General features: G+C 42.7%; 2 protein-coding genes across 2 annotated transcripts in view; one reads left to right on the top strand and one right to left on the bottom strand.

Annotated features, from left to right (window-relative positions):
- The window catches only part of SEL1L3 (SEL1L family member 3), a 36,002-nt gene extending 24,463 nt beyond the window's left edge, over nucleotides 1–11,539 (bottom strand). Inside the window, exons 1-5 of the mRNA XM_039551476.1 lie at nucleotides 11,360–11,539; nucleotides 6,641–7,208; nucleotides 4,966–5,092; nucleotides 2,124–2,245; nucleotides 646–761 (exon numbers count right to left, since the gene is read on the bottom strand). Coding sequence (XP_039407410.1) covers nucleotides 646–761; nucleotides 2,124–2,245; nucleotides 4,966–5,092; nucleotides 6,641–7,208; nucleotides 11,360–11,416 — 990 coding nt within the window. The 5' untranslated portion in view covers nucleotides 11,417–11,539. The remainder of the gene's footprint in view (nucleotides 1–645; nucleotides 762–2,123; nucleotides 2,246–4,965; nucleotides 5,093–6,640; nucleotides 7,209–11,359) is intronic.
- Nucleotides 11,497–16,594, top strand: SMIM20 (small integral membrane protein 20). Its single transcript, XM_039551477.1, has 3 exons — nucleotides 11,497–12,137; nucleotides 14,822–14,878; nucleotides 16,146–16,594. Exons 1-3 carry the CDS (start codon nucleotides 12,029–12,031, stop codon nucleotides 16,181–16,183), a joined length of 204 nt encoding a protein of 67 aa, XP_039407411.1. The 5' UTR covers nucleotides 11,497–12,028; the 3' UTR covers nucleotides 16,184–16,594.
- The last annotated feature ends 147 nt before the right edge of the window (nucleotides 16,595–16,741 follow it).

Here is a 16,741-nt window from a genome sequence, read left to right as displayed (position 1 = left end):
CTTCTTCACTGAAAGGGTTGTCAAGCACTGGAAGAGGCTGCCCGTGTTAGTGGTGGAGTCATCATCCCTGGAAGTGTTCAAGGAACAAGTGGATGTGACACTCAGTGCTCTGGTTTTAGTTGGTATCGTGGTGTTTGGTCAAACGCTGGACTCGATAATCTTTGAGGTCTTTTCCAGCCCAAATGATTCAATGATTTTTTTTCAATCCACAGCCTGAAGTCCTTCTCCCCAGGGCTGTTCTCCACCTACTCTCTGGCCAGCCCATGTTTGTGCTTGGGAATCCCCTGACCCAGGTGGATTGGACTTGTTGAACATCACAAGGTTCACACTGGCCCACCTCTCAAGCCTGTCCAGGTCCACTGGATGGCACCCCTTCCCTCCAGCATCTCAACTACACCACACAGCTTGGTGTCATTAGAAAACTTGCTGAGGGTGCACTCAATCCAACTCAATTAATCAAAGTTGATTTCCCAAAGCAGGATGGTCTGAACATGTCCTCAACTTCTAGTTTTACATTTTCTTTTGCTTTGTCAGCATATACAATTTACAGTATTTCTCTCAGTCTCAGCTACTAACGAGTCGTCAGAGGCACAATCAAATTATACAAATCTCAGCCTTGATCCTGTAATTCATTAGCAAGCATACCTGTCCACCCTTAAAGGAGATATCCAGTCGAAACCATTGCTTCAGAGGAAGGCTGAAGCTAGTTTTCACTGCAAGGTCATCCCCTCTCACGAGATGCATCTGAATATGCACATAACCTGACAGCAAGAAAGGAAGAATAAGAAAATAAACACCACAGAAACATTAGCAGCAAGAATGGGTTTACTAATGCATTCTTCACAGTGATTCTGTCCTTTTCAGCCCCTTCATCACCAACAACAGAAATGTGGGCACTTACCAACCCATACACCAGCTCTCAGAGAGTCCCACAGACAGTGCTCCACAGTATTTCAGTTACACATCTCAGATGCTGATGCTCAGGCTCCCACATGAAACCACAGACTGAAAACCAACTGTCTGAGGGTTAAACAGACTAAATCTAAGGCAAACAGGGAGGCTCCACAGTTGATCTCAAACACCAGAAAGCAGTTGTGACTTGCAGTAAACAGCACGAGGGACCAGTAAACAGTGGCATCCACTCAGCACTCAACTGGTGACATGTGACTGCAATGATCAAGTACAAGATGACTCTACCCTCCACTTCTTGGACCTGCAAAAGCTACACTCATGGTCTGAGCTTTTAAGACCAGGACAGGCTATTATGATAATCTAGCCTAACACTGAGAATAAAACTGGCCCTAAAACCTTGCCAAATAAATCTAAGGTCAAGCTGATAACTTCCATTTTTTTTGTTCTTCAAAGAAAAGCATCTGGTTTATAATGGACAGATTAATTATCAAAATTGGCTACATGACAGAGAAAACGAAAATGACAAAAATAACAGAGAGGAAGAGGTCAGTTGTCAAACTTGCAAGGAAGGATGAAAAAAACGTATGATGAGAAAGCCAGGTGTGCACTTTTAAAACTCTGCCTGCTTATTTCCTCTGTGAGCCTGGCAGCCAGCTCCCAGCTGCCTTCTAACAAGAATAGACCCCCTACTGCAAGTTTTGTGAGACTAAGACAGTGCTACCTCTTTCCTCTGGACCAGGGAAACAGACTGTTTCTTGAACACTGCAATGCAGGCAAGACCTTGAATGATTTGGGCTTTTTCTGAGGTTACTTCAAATTATCAAAACTTTTTATGTTGTATGTATATAGGAATTAAGATCAATTTAAAATAACACTTCAATAATAACAAGAAAGCTTGTTCATTGAGGTAACAGGTAAGACTGTTTAATCTCAGTTTATGTTCCTGGCTGTAAGATTCAGGCTATTCTCCTGACAAAGCAGACATTTCCTGAAGTTTGCCAAGACTAGATGCTATGCAACTACTTCTCAGTCTTCTGTTAATTTAGTAGCTACTTTCCTACTGAGACATTATAGTCAAAAAGATGCATTTTGCAAGGGATCAATTTCACAAAATAGGTCTGATAACGTACTTTTATAAATGTTATTCCTAGGCACAGATCTAAAAAGACTGTATTAGACCTCTTCTGAAAGCCATTAATAATATCCCTTACCTTCCTCATTTAGAAATACAGCAGGAGTACCATACATTTCTTTTGAATCAATAAAATAGAGTATACCACACAGATCCTTTTCACAGTGATGGAGTAGATACAGCCAGATTGAAACGGTGAACCTGCATGAGCAAGAACAAACAAAAAATCCACTCCTGATGAGAAATCTCTCTATATAATTTGAAAAGCATGCATTTCACTTTAATTTAGCAAATCTGTTTCACACATGTAATCTTCAGAATAGAAAAAATCCTCTGCATTGAAAACCCTCAGAACAACCACACTTAAGACTCTTGGATCTTTGATCTCTAACGGCAGACTTTTGTGGTAACAACAGGAGAAGAGAGTAAGGAAGCATTATCTGAATCAATTCCAGAATGCTGGGTCAGAGCTGCTTCCAGATCCCACATCAACAAGGAACTGAAAACACAACCGAGAAAAACTGGAGCCAACCTCCCACATACAGACTACAGAACCAAATCCCCAGATGCATGGTCTTGTCACCTTGATTGTCAAAGCCAGTAAAAACTATAAGCTGTGTCTTCTATACTAAAAGAGAACTGTGAAAATGTGCTTGGGAGAAGCAGTTAAAAATGAATCCAATCTCTGGACAGTGCAGATAGGTATGAATAGGTGTCACAGAAGTATCATAGGATAAATAAAGGCAGAGCCTCTGCAAACTATGAACAGTGCAAAATAAAAAAACAAACACCAACAGTGTTCTAAGTGCTATGTACTTAGAAATTTCCGTTCAAAGCTGGTTGAGGCACTAAAAGCAGAATTTATACCACAGTCTCTAATTTTAAGGAGTTCCTCTGTGCCAGACTAAATCTGCTTCCATGCTCTTAACAGAAATTTGATCACTTATTCCTGTAACATTGCCACAGCAGTTAGGTCAATGCTGAATGACTTTGAAAATTGTACCTCCAATGTACAATTCAGCAAAGCATTATAATTATTATCATATCTGATGAAATAGTTCACTTTTCTTAGTGACCTTCAGAAAGAGACTTAATGACCTTTTGCATTTCTATAATCAATAAAAATGGTCAATATTTGTTTATAATATTTTAGAATTGGGTCAGCTTGCCTTGCTTCTCTCTCAAGAAATTGCTTAGCATGAGTACCTTGTATCTTTTCCTAAACTAAACCACTGTAGGTCTGAAAGCCGAACACCTGCTTTCCTGCTTTAAAAAAAAATTCAAGGGTGATTAAGTTTTCCCTAATGGAAACTATGCCTCAAATAGCTAATAACACTATTTTCTCCAGAGATGGTACATGGATGAGGTAGAAAGGTTTGTAAATGACAATCACTTGTATATTGATTGTTAGGACCTACAGGCAAACATTGTGCTTCCAGAAATACTGCTCATGTATCCATGCTTATATATTGTTCTTTTCATCTATCATCTCTGCCAATACAGCAAACTCAATTGCCTCAGTCTCCATTCAATCCTTGACTGCCAGTCTGAGACCGTATTTGTTCTGGACACATTTTTTGGGACAGAGTTTGGGACAATGCTGACTCATTTCGTATCCCCATTGCTGCAGAATGCCAAACAGTGTGAGTAGTCCCTTACAGTCCCAGCCTGCCCTAAGGCTCTCCACCTCAAATGACAGTTACCTATCTCGGGCTCTTTCTTTACAACTCCCTGATTGAGCCAAACAAGTCACCTCAGCTAGATCCATCTGCTTCTGTTGACCTTTTGTAGAGTGGGGAACCACTGTTCTGTCACACAGCCACGACACACACTGAAGACATCACCTGAAGGCAAGAACTATGTGGAGTGGGTACAAAGCTGCATAAATTCATGCCATATACTCTAAATAAGAGCTTGAGTGCCTCAGTGCCAGAAGCAGAATGCAACTGTGTTGGTGAGCAAAGGGCAGCAGACCCATCCTGAAGAGACCAGGAGCTAAAAATTGCTCTGTACTTATGGCTTCATTTATGGTTTGAGAGCTAGTAATTTGCATGCAACCTGTGCTCTCTGGCAAGTCTTCTTTGGCACTCTTCTTGTGGCCGCAGGCCAAATGCAAACCAGCAGGCAAGTTCCAGTTCCTGCAATCATTTCTTACTTCTGTAATGATGTTGCCAGGGTAAGAGGATCTGGTGGAAGGGAGGTATATTTATATATCTCTTTTCCCCTCAAGTTGCAAAATATGACTGAAGAGTTGTGACAGTTTTGGGAAGGGGGACCAGAGTTGAGCAGGATGACCTTACGAGAGTGATTTCTCTGTAACTGAAAAGTGCGCAGCGGCTAAGGAGTTGTACTCCTGTCTAAATAGGAGAGTTTACACAGCAGTGGTAGAAGGAATTGGAGTGAGCTCAAACTGAAAGACTTATCTAGGCAGAGGATTCTATCACTAAGGGCTTGTCAGCTGCAAAATACACTACAGTGTGAATTTATAGGGATAAAGCTGTTCATGCCACTTGCCCTTGCAAGAAATCCTACTCTGCTCTTGGTCTGCAAACAATGTTAGAAATGCAGATCTGTCTGTAATGCAGAAAACCCCAGGTTAGCTAGTCATGAGGCAGCAGTCTGATCATGACCGCAGGATACAGCTAACAGCCTCCTAACTGTACCTAACCCATTCAGTGACACCTACCAGTCACACCTCCTACACAGCACTGCACTAACACATACTGTAAGTATCTTCCTGAGGTTCAGCTTAAGCCTGTCCAAAACTGGAATCAGAAGGGTCTGCTAACTAGGTTCCTTTGGCACCTTTTCTCAAACTAGGCAGTATTCCTTTAATTTGTGGTATAGTCCAAGAGTTTAAGTACATTCTATAGCCTTCGAAACCCAAATACGGCCCCGTTCAATTACTTGCATATACTTACATGGGATAATCAATCTGATGTTGTCTGACTGTCTCAAGTTCTCTGTTTTCAAACTGTTCAAATTTCTTCACAATTCCTGTTTTTTCTCCACTGGAAGCATATATAAATTCGAGAAGCTGGACACCATCTGCAAAATACAATCTTTCTTTATCTGACAGACAGAAAGCATTGGTAACTAATTAATAAGATCACACTCCTACAGTCAAACATTTAAACCACACAACAGATTAAAAGTTAATACAAACTTTCAATAAGTCCTTAAACACAAGTTCACTTGTAGTTAAATAGTTGCTGCTATTAAATACATTACAGTCTTGGACCAAATAACCCATGAAAAGTGAAATTGAGCCTGTTTCCAGATGGAATTAGAAGCAGGGAAAGAGCAGACTTATTTAAATCTAAGATACTTAAAGAACCAGTTAGTAAACAAGAAGTCTTAATTTATGTTACTCATTTAAATCTCATCCTATCTTTGGTCAAGCCTAAGTGACATTACTCCACATCTCTTGGACTTGCTCTCCACTTGCACCTCTCTATATTATACGTATGCATAGATACCAATTCTGTTCTTAACTGATATGGATAATCCTGTAATAAAACTGATGAAGCTGCCCTCCTGAGAAACAGGAGAAAAATCTTCAAGGCCATGATGTATCATCAGCTTGCCTAGAGAAACCCAAAAACCAAACAAAAAACCCCAAGAAAACAACAAAATAAACCAAACCCTAAGCAATTTGTTACAATATTATTTTAAGAACCAAAATTTGAATGTTATTTCCTCCTATTGTCTATTATACTGATTTAAGAAATAGATAACACAGACAATAAGATGTTTCACAGTGTTGTCAGATAGCACATGCTGTCTCCAACAAGTATTTTAGAAAGCCCCTAAGGGAAGCAAGATGTTCCCTGTTCTTCTTCAGAGCATTTATATGCAAATGTAGCGAAAATAAATGACACAAATACCATTATGGGATTTTCAAGGAGAGAACAATTTAGGAACAAATGGGCTCTTTCTTTTTAGGTTCTGCTTTGAGTATGCATTGAGGGCAAAAAGAATTCTCAGCAAGTGTAAAGCTGAAGATAGGCAGAAAAAAAAGTTTAGAAAGCAAAGTTGTTTCAGTAATCTATACAGTTGGCAACACATGCTTTTTTATTTAAAACCACTATTTTTTTTCCTAAAATGCTTGTTCATAATGGTTCTAGGGGAAAAAAACATGGTGCTATAAAGTTTAGTTCACTACAAAGACCTGAAAATATGTTTCTGAGTGTGAGGCCATCATCTTAAGCAGAAGAAGACTACTTGTTCGAGAATTATGTGTGCATGAACTGCAGAACTGACTCTGAAATAATGCAGCAAGGGACTGAACAACTCTCTCTGAAGATAAAGGAACGATGTCCACTGACACTGCTGGGTTTTAACTAAAGTTGTTTGAATATGCTTAGAAAATAGAGGGCCAGCCTGCTACCAACCTCCAGGCTGGCTGTGAAGAAACAATCTGAAGAACAGGATGGCTTCAGCAACTCTAACCTCACGGTTACGGAGATTACATGTTCAACAATGCTTCCCAAGTAAACCACTGTATGTAACATTTACTATTTACTACCAGTAGGCACTTTTTAACAGTTTACCAGAGATGTTATTAGTTTCCGCGAGGAAAAAAAGTGCACCTACCACTTTCGTGAGGGCACTGAGGTATTCTATTCGCCTGGAGCATCCACAAATAGTCAGCACCCCACTGAAGACAAACTTTGTGGTCCTTATATGGCCGTTCAAAAGGTGGAACTGCCTCTAAAAATGTGTAATTCTTGGCAACCGCAGCCTGGTAGTCTTCACTCTGCTCATCATCATAGCTGCTAGCTGATTTGTGACTAATCCATGCGTACAGTATCACACTGTGCACTATTATTGAGTTTCTGATGATATAATCGTCTCTGTAAACCATGATGCTTGGAAATTTCAAGTGTACTTGTCGAGTTCTGCTAACATAAAGGTTCTTCTCATCCTTCCATCTCCTTCTATACACCGGTACACCAGTCCTGAACTCGGAGGAAGCTACTGCTTCCAAACTGATAATACAAGGCTTAGAACATAAATACTGAACTGAAACCTCAGAATTGTTAAGAACTTTCTTTTCTAAAATGTTTAAATGGATAAAGTCCACATAATCCATATTTTTCTGAAACTGTGGAGTAACTGCTGTTGTCTGTAATGTCTCCTTTCCAAAGGACATCACAAAGTTCTGGAAGAAAACCCAAACACAAACATGTTAATCAAAGAATCTAAGTTTATATGATTATATATTCACAGTAATAACAGAACACTGCATAAGCATGTTTATAAACCATACTTTTAACTTGAAAATATGAGGTTTCTTTTACACAGCAAGCAGACATGGATAACTGGGGAGCCACCATCAAGATTTTAATGGTAACAACTTCCCTACCTCAAGTTCTCCAAGTTACACATGCTTCTACAAACAAATTTTACTTACAGGGTGTATCCTTCAGCCCTTACGCAAGCGGAATCTGGTCTAAGATAGCAACTTACACGTCATGCTATTTACACATGTTCCTAGGATCAGGCCTAAGGAGTGTACACGGAAAGGTACTGGCATGTATTCGTCGTATCATTGTTTCCTAGGATTGCCATCCTAGCCTGATGTTTCTGTACCTTCTTAAAAAGTTAGCTAATTTTGTTACCTGTCATGCAGGTCCCGGAAGGAGAAAACAACAACAGAGGTTTGCTGAGAATGAATTAATATTCATGAAGTGTTTCATTTTTGACATGTTCCTATCCTGAAGATGGACTTGGAAATCTGAGCAGCTCTCCACAGCTATGTATGCTATATATAGTTTGAGAGTGAGTGCCTAGACATACAACAGGAATATCCTCTACGCTAAAGTTCTTGTCTCTAAGGCTTCAAACAGCTTCTTTTCTTTCTGCCCTGCAGTCAGCATCCAGCTTGATGCACTGCCAAGGATACTGGGGATTACTCAGCTCTGAGGGCCAGCCACCAGCACAGCAGCTCCACCAGGCCCCCTGCTCTAAAATATTCAGAATTGTCACTTAGGATTACCAGGGAAGATGGTCATTAAGGTTGCCCAAAATGAGATCTGTCTTGGGTAACTTTTAAATTCGCTAAGCTTAAACAAATTAAAATAAAATTTGTCTTGGATACCTATCTTGGATTGATGGATTTTTCATTGTGATTTTCAAAATATTTAAAAGGTTTGGCCTAGTCATTAATAGATTTCTAATCATATGATTATGATTCAACTAATCATAGAAACTGTGTATTGTGCACCTGGAGGACTTGCCCACAGTCCAATATGGGGATCAGTAGAAGTGCCTAATGATAAACTCTTTTTATTTCTTAAAAATACGTTGACACTCCTTGAGAGCTACACTGAAAAAACATCAAGCCAGGAAGGCCTGTGAAGGTGTTAATATTAGGAAAAGTCAGAACTAAGTCCTACACTACTTCCTTGTTCATACAGATGAGGATTTTGGATTTAACTGTGTGATCAAAGGTTATTTTTCCCTCCGTTCCCTGCCTCCTTAGAGGCACAAAAGAGCTCAAGGGTTGTTAGTGGAACACAACTATGCATAGAGGGGTTATTTACTTCAAGACCTTGACTTTATTAAGGGCAGACATTGGAAGATGTAACTGAATGAGGGAACTTTTAGATGAAAAAGCTAGATATCATTGCTAGCAGATGGGTAGCTCTAGATCGCTGAATTTATTTAGTGTTCCTAGGTTTCTGAACTTGTCACTTGAACCACTTTCCGTAAGTGCAACCAAATGCTCTTTATCTTCTTGAATCTGACAAGAGACACTGCAAGCGAGATGTGCAGTGATGCTGAACACTGATAAACACATGTAAGCACCAAGATATACAACTTGAACAAACAAAACACTAAAAAATGCTAAACACAATACACTATGCAACTCAGTATTTTGGCTTTCTACAACAGGCAGTCTCGGAGTGACAGCCTTCCTCTCTGCCTTATTTCCCACTCTACAAAATGGATATTGGTTAGAGCATGGTGCTAATAATGCCAAGGTTGTGGGTTTGATCCCTTTATGGGCCGTTCACTTAAGAGTCGGATTTGATGATACTTGTGGGTCCCTTCCAACTCAGAATATTCTGTGATTTTTTGATATTGTAAAAACTATGCAAACTGAAGGGGCTAAAAAATGAATAGCAACAGGAGGTTGGTGTCCATTGGAACACATAGTATGGTGTCTACCATATGTTGGGATAAAACACATACACAAATATTGAGATAAAAGTTGATGAGAGAGCCTTGATTTTAATACTAATTTGAGTCTCTTTCAGAGCCTGACTTGACAAAAGATACTATTCTTTTACATTTCCAATGTAATAACTCTTTGGTTTAAATACTTCCAAAAGCATTAAAAGCCCATAGCAGCCGTAACAGATCATCCTAAACCTCTTGTACTTGATGGTTATAATTCATATTTCTTGATCTTACAATAAAGAGTGCTTGTAAGTAGCTTAATCTTTGTGATATGGGGGCTGTGCCATGAGGAAGAGGGTAATATACTATGAACACAATGCCATGTGCGTATCACAAGACATAAAAGTCTACCAGGTAGATACTGCAAAGCATAGGGGTACTACTGTGTGCTTACCACACCACACACACTTACTGTCAAAACATACACAGCCAGCTCTCAATTTTCTCAGTGGTTATCCAATACAGAGAGATGGGAACTAGCCTCCAGCAAAGACAGTTTGGGTCTGCCACAGTTCATTGACAAATATCCAGCAGTGCATGAATACGTTCATCTTATTTCCAGTGAATGGCAGAAATTTTGTGGTGGGGATCCCAAAGCAGTAAGATCTGAAACCCAAAGCCAGTTATTTGCAGAACAATTTCCATGATGTTCCTAGAGCACTTAAGCACAATGCACCACGACTGCTGATGCGTAAGTTTAGCTTCAGCTCTGCTGATCTAGTGCCTTTCCTGTAGTGCCTGATCTGCTAAATGGCTCCCCACAGGAGATTTTACTTTGCATTCTTTGGTCCCTGGGTATTACTTGAAGTGTGTGCTGCCAAAATGCATGAAGTATATTTGAGTCTGCTGTTCCATCCCACCTAACAAACCCTTCAGGAGGCTCATCCAGTAAACAGCATGGAGCAAAGAACCCTGAGCAACCCCACAGCGATGGAGGTCTGGCAGAGACTGCAGACCATAAACTTTCAGACCATGACTGAGTCTCCGTTACCACTTGGTTACCTCTACACAGTGCATGGAGTGTCTATCATTTAAATGCTCCTACTTGGTGAGGAACCCTCTTCCCTTCTTGTTATGTAAGATAGGGCAGAGTTAAATGTGCATCACCTCTGACACAGAGTAAGGATGAAAGAATTACACATTGAGAGTGATTATGAGACTTAAATACAAAACTTTCCCAGCACAGCAAAGAGGCCAGCTATGCTGATTCGAAATATTACCATGAACTATGTAAAGTTCAACAAGGCAGACATAAAGGCTTTGTTGTGTGGGGCAACTTAGCCACTAAAGCTGTAAAAGTTTTTTTTTTTTCTTTTCTTAAATCCTGCCGAATCTGAATGAATTAGCCCAAGTCATCCCATCAGATCTTGGTATAAAAATCAATTTGGGAGGCAAACACAGCAAGTATTAGGAATCTGAACATTTTCAATCACGTAATAATACAGAAATGATTGAGCAAGTATTCTTTCACTTGCTGATCTCAACAGGACCCTCCACGAGTTCCACATAACCCTATGAAACCTGCACCTGTTTGCACAGAACCTGAAGATAACCGCAGTCCTTCACCTGCAAATGCCCAACACATCATGCTACATTTTAAGATGTGTGAAGACATGACAAAAAGGGGTATTGATTTGCTGCTTTCCATCAGCACCAACATAGTACAGGCATACAAAGACTTTGACCAGAGCTTATGCTTAGCAGCATAAAAGATGAAAAAGTAGTTTTAGTAGGTGCCCCTAAAAAGCAGTTATTTCCATAAGCCAGTGCAGCACTATGCGCAGTCGGCATGCTGTAAGCAGATGTCAAAGGCCTCCCCATTCTATCCACTCCAGAAATTTATCGTTACCCAGGGCAGAAGGCTTAACACTTCGATGTGCCGACTCGGCGTCCCCCAGCTCGGTAAGGCAGCGTGACCCTGGGGGCTGGGAGGGGGCGCGGGGCCAGGCCGGACAGCCGGGGGCTGGCTCCGAGGGGCGGCCCCGGCACCGAGCCCCTCCGCGCACCGCCGGACGCCGGCTCCCTCCGCCCTGCGCGTACGACCCACGGCCCCGCACGGACCGGCCCCTGCTGCGACGCCGGGCTGGGCCGGGGCGCGGGGGCAGGTGCGGGGCCGGCGGCACTCACCGTGAGGAGGACGAGGAGCAGCGGAGGGGGGCCGCGGGGCTCGGCCGGGGGCCGCATGCTGCTGCTGCGGCGGTGCCCAGCGCGCCCGGGACTGGGCGGCCGGCCCGGCGACAAGGATGCGGCAGATCCGGCTTCCTGGAGGAGGGGCCGCCGCCCGGGCAGGGCAGGGCAGGGCAGAGCCGGGCAGGGCCTCGCTCCGCCGCCGCAGGTGCGGAGGGGCTGGGCCAGGAGACGCGGAGCGCCGGCCGTGCCGCGCTGCTCTTTGGAGGTTCCTCGCAGCTCCGTACAGCAGGCGCCGGGCGGCGTCCCGGGAGCGGCGCGCCCGGGAGGGATCCCCGCGCACGGCCGCGCGCGCCCGCCCGCTGCCCTGGCGGCTCCGCGGCGGCCCCCGCCCTCCCGCCTCGGCGCTGCGCTACCAGCGCAGTCGCGACCCGGGCTAGCTCCCGTTCCCGCTGTCGGGCGAGGCGCTTTAGGGCGGGGCGGCGGGCCTGGGGCGCATCATCTCGGGCTGCCCGGGCCGGCCTGACAGCGCGGCGGCACCGGGCCCGTGCCCGCACTGCGCCCCGCCGGCCGCGCGGGGGCGCTGCTCCCGCCGGGCCGGGCCGCCCCTCGCCGCTCCCGCGTGTCCCGGAAGGCGCCCGCAGGCCCCGCGCCGTGTCCGCCGGGGCGATGGCGGGGCTGTCCCGCACCCTCGGCATCTTCGGCGCCTTCGTGGCCGTGGTGGGAGCCGCCTTTTACCCCATTTACTTCCGGCCGCTGCTGCTTCCGGAGGAATACAGTGAGTCCCTGCGCGGGGGCCGTGGCTGGGCCCGGCCGTGGCGCGGTCTGTGCCCGGGCTTGGGGGAATGCTGGGGCTGCTGCTTCTGAGTGACTCCCGAGGGCTTTCCTGCTCGCCTAGGAGATACCTGAAAACCCGAAATGATACAGCTCGCAGTACCCTTATTTCGAGTTATTGGCCAGCACGTGATTTAGAACACCCGTCAGGGTTTCTTAGAGGATTGAGATGCAGTTGAAGAAATTGAGATCAGAGAGCTGGAGCATCTCTCCTATGCAGAAAGGCTGAGATAGTTGGGATTCTTTAGCCTGGAGAAGAGAAGGCTTCGAGAAGACCTTGTAGAACACTTGAAGAGAGCTTGTAAGAAAGCTGGGGCAGACTTTTTAGTAGGGCCTGTTGCAATAGGACTAGGGGTAATGGTTTTAAACTAAAACGGGGTAAATTCAGAGTAGACAGAAAGAATACTTTTTTTTGTTATGATGGTGGTGAACCATTGGAACAGGTTGCCCAGAGGAGTGGTGGGTGTCCCATCCCTGGAAACATTCAAGATCAGGTTGGACAGGGCTCTGAGCAACTTGATCTAGCTGAAGAAGTCCCTGCTCAGTGCAGGAGAGGTGGACTAGATGGTCTTTAAAGGCCCCTTCAAACCCAGACTATTCAATGATTCTATGAGCTGTTTGAGTTTTGTTTTCCAGCTGCAGTTGAAAATGTGATTTAAAACTTGGCAACCAGTTGTGATGATTTGCTAGAGCTGATCTCAGTCTGCAGAGTCTCTCAGACTGACACCTGAGGAAAACCCCGCTTTCCTGCCAGAAACACCTGCCAGGAAAAGCTGCAAAAGCCCACAATTGACTCAATCCAGGAAGCCCTAGAGAGCACCTGCAGATCCAGGTGCAAAGCCTCCGTGGCTCCAGGCGGGTATTCCATAGGGGAGCACCTGTTACTCCTCGACTTCTGTGAAATACTGCTAAAGGAAATGGAGGAAAAAGTTCTGGTGCAACCAGCCTCGCCCCCTCACTTTAATTTGTATGAAACTAAGCAAGTTGATCACATGAAGATACATGTGGTTAATCTGCCAAGACAACTGAAGATTTCTAGGAAGGAAAAATAAAAAAGGATAACAAACTTACTGATCTTACTGGAGGGGCTTTGGCCTTGCATCAAAGCTGAAGTAAAATTTAACTTAAAAGCAAGTTTTTATTGAAGGATGCTATGTTTGTGGAACTGTGAGACCTTCAGCACAGACCTTTTCCACATGGATTAATTAAAACAGTGGTTTGACAACTTCTGTTTGTGACATTTTCACAGATTTCCTGATTTTCTAAATTGTGAGACTTGGCTCCTTCCCAATCCTGTGCGGTGGCTCTCCTCTCACCAAGACTCAATCTTCCTTGTTGTCCTTTCTTTCACTTACCTGCATTCCCAGTAGTTTGCAGGCCCCACATCAGTCTCCCTAATGACGGTTCTGTGTCCTATCTGCATATTTATCATCTCTTACTTCTTTGCACTGGTTTCTCTGCCTGACCAGTTAACAGCTCCTGCTGCTCGACCCAAGTGTGTCCTCAGAACTCTCAGATTGGTTCCTGTTTTGGTCCCTGCCTCTCTTCTAATCTAGGTTTCCACTTAAGACTAAATATCTTTTTCCTTCATATCCTACAGGAAGTCTCATTCCTTGCCCTAATCTATTCTGTTCTCCCCTTCTGGGTTTTGTACCTTTTCCTTTGAAATTAGACAGTTCCTTGAGATTTTGTCTCCTAAAAAAGATGAAATGGAATTACCATGCTCAGTGAACGGAACTGGAGAAGGTGGATCGGCCTCTAGTGCCTGTCCCCTTGCAAGAGAGTCAATTACTGTGATATTCCTGCTAGGCTCCAGTAGCATTAGGCTTGTACCTAGACAGCCTGATAACATGTAGTGCCAGTGCATTCCCAGTGGGATAGGATAATGAAAAATTTAAGTTTTAAGGTGAGCTTAGTTCTGAGCTTCCTCTGAGAATACGCACCCTGCAGGTTCTTAAAGGCCTCAGAAGTTCAGTGGTGTGGGCAAAAGGTTAATTCACCTGAGCTTTGACTTCCTGCTTCAAAGTACCACTGTGGTGGTGAAGTATGTAAGAAAAGGAGGGGCATTTAGTAAGGGAAAATAGTATCATTTTCTCCATTTCTCTTCTTGAAAGTGGTTGAGTCTTTCAGAGAAAAAAGAAAAGCCTGAAACAGGCCCAATGTATGGAGAAATATCCCTCAGATACTGAATTTCACAAAGTTTACAAGCAATAATTTTGTAGGTGCTGTCATGAAATCTGTTTACAAGATCTTTCAACGGCCTGAAAATGGGAATTGTCCAAAGGAAAAAAGCTTTTGACTAGTTTCATGTTGAGCATATGAATCATAGCTTCTAGAAGTAATTCATTAAGTGTTGGGATCATGAAAGGTGTTTTGGCATCTTTTATTAAACAGTAGGCATTGTTTTAAGATTCTTATCTTATTGTATGTAGTCTCTCAAAACATACTAGCTATTAGTTTCTTAGTGAAGTAGGAATACTACATTTGCATTGTGTAGGTAGATACCCAACAGAATTTATGGTGTAGCATCTAGAATTAATAAAATTTTTAAGATTCTTTTATTGGGAGCAATCAAGATATCTGGTATTTTCTTTTTTTCAGTAGTATCCTTTCTTTTGTGTTTTCCAGAGAAAGAACAGTCAATAAACCGAGCTGGTATTGTTCAAGAGGATATTCAGCCTGCAGGTACACTTGATTTATGTGTTTGCATTGATGGTCTTAAAGACCATCTTGAAGTAACGCCTGAATATTTATATGGATTTAAATAATACAGTGAAGAATACATTCAGAGAAAACATATTTAATAAACTTGCCATTAAATTATTTTTCAGGCTAATTCCTCACTAAAAAATTATGGGTTTAGTGACACTCAAATTGACTTAACTGGCCAAATAAATTGCAGAGTTTCTGTTGCCTTCACACTTTCTTAAATAGATGCCAGTTTCCACTTCTGAACCAGCTCAGAGCAAACAAGAACTATGGATAGGTTGAGCTGTAGCTGTAAAGTTTTGTGGAATACTGAATTCTGCTGAAACACAGTTCACCAGCACTTTGGCAGTGCCTTCCAGCCTCACGGATGGATGGGCCATGCAGAAATCCACTACACATCAAGGAAAATTTGGAATGCAATGCTAATAGCTTTTGGATCCTTGCTGTTGCTAGTGGAAGCCTTAGAAAAGCATACAAGGGCAGTAAAATTCAAGTATGGCAGACTATTCTTGATAGTTCATTTTTTCATAATGGTAAATGGAATGGCTGTTCATTATGCAAGGTTGGCACTTCTTGATTAAAGATGTGAGAGTGCCTGTCTTGATGAAACAGGTAATATCTGAATATGTTAAAGGGTAGTGTATTTTTTTTTTGAAAAAGCCTCACATCAGCAGCGGGGGAAAATCAAATAGGATTAAAACCATGATCTTACAACACGTATTGGTTAGATCATTAGTGCCTTTTAGGGAAGTGGTAAAATGCTGAAGGGAAGTATTGGAAGGGTACTGTGAAATAGAGATCTGGTAAACCTGTCTTTTTTACTGAATGTTCAAGAGGATTGGACTGGCTCATTTATCCAAGATGCACGTACTTGATGACCAGTTCTCCTCAGTATAACTTTTTAATTTGAATTTAGCTGCTGATAAGTTATGAGATCCATTAGTTGAAAATGAAAGCTAGACAAATTTAAGTGTAAGGTGCAGTTCTAAAGGATTGATCCAACAATATCAGAACACCTTACCTATGACTGTGATAGATTTTTCCATTATCTGAAGCTTAAGATCAACATGAGGTTGTCTTTCTATATATCTTTGCAAGTTTAAGCAGAGTTGCGAATTCAGTGCAGAAATTGTTGGCTTCTTTCATTGCTTAATACACAATGCTGGAATAGCAGACCTCTTGGTTTTTTTTTTCTCCAACAGTCTAATTATCAACTGCTGGTATTCTCATATTTGATTTGTAGGGTTAAAAGTGTGGTCGGATCCATTTGGAAGAAAATAATGTTGGCGGCTGGGTGTATTGCAAAACTGAAGATGGACATCTTCAGCTGCTTCTTCCTTCGCTGAAGTGTGTCTTTGGGTGTCGCTGGAGGAGAATTCTGAATATGCTGTGGGGGCGCATGAGGAGCAACAAAGGCAACTGGTTGGAATCCCAAGAGATAAAAACATGCTAGTTTTAAGAGAGAATGCTGGTGCATAGCTCACAGACTGTTAGAGAACTGAATGATTCTAGAGTATAGACATGAAATATTTATTTCCTTGAGAAAAGGAAAAAGGATTTTTTTCTAATCTGTAGACACTTGTAATAATGAATAGAATAAATCATGCAGACTGCTGTAATTTCCTCCCTAGTTTGAAAGTTACAACATGGTGAGTGTAAATTTGTACATTAAAATTTTTAAATGAATGTGTACTTTTTTTCATTGTTTTGCATCTGTGTATGGAAGGTATCTTGGGCACCTGCCAGGTGTCCCCCCTGGCCATTCTTCTTACTCCTGCTCCTCCACAGGGCTGGGGGAGTAAACAGAATGACAAAGCTCATGTGTCTGGATAAGCACAA

This window comes from Corvus cornix, chromosome 4 (genome assembly GCF_000738735.6).
Source record: "Corvus cornix cornix isolate S_Up_H32 chromosome 4, ASM73873v5, whole genome shotgun sequence".
Lineage (NCBI taxonomy): Eukaryota > Metazoa > Chordata > Aves > Passeriformes > Corvidae > Corvus > Corvus cornix.
The sequence above is the reverse complement of the archived record's forward strand: the minus strand, read 5'-3'. Positions and strand labels throughout refer to the sequence as shown.

Bases quoted from the DNA above. Each gene is read 5' to 3' on its own strand.
- SMIM20 (XM_039551477.1), top strand. From the start codon at position 12,029: ATGGCGGGGCTGTCCCGCACCCTCGGCATCTTCGGCGCCTTCGTGGCC. The intron at 12,138-14,821 runs GTGAGTCCCTGC...TGTGTTTTCCAG, and splicing joins GCTGCTTCCGGAGGAATACA to AGAAAGAACAGTCAATAAAC. The intron at 14,879-16,145 runs GTACACTTGATT...TTTGATTTGTAG, and splicing joins AGAGGATATTCAGCCTGCAG to GGTTAAAAGTGTGGTCGGAT.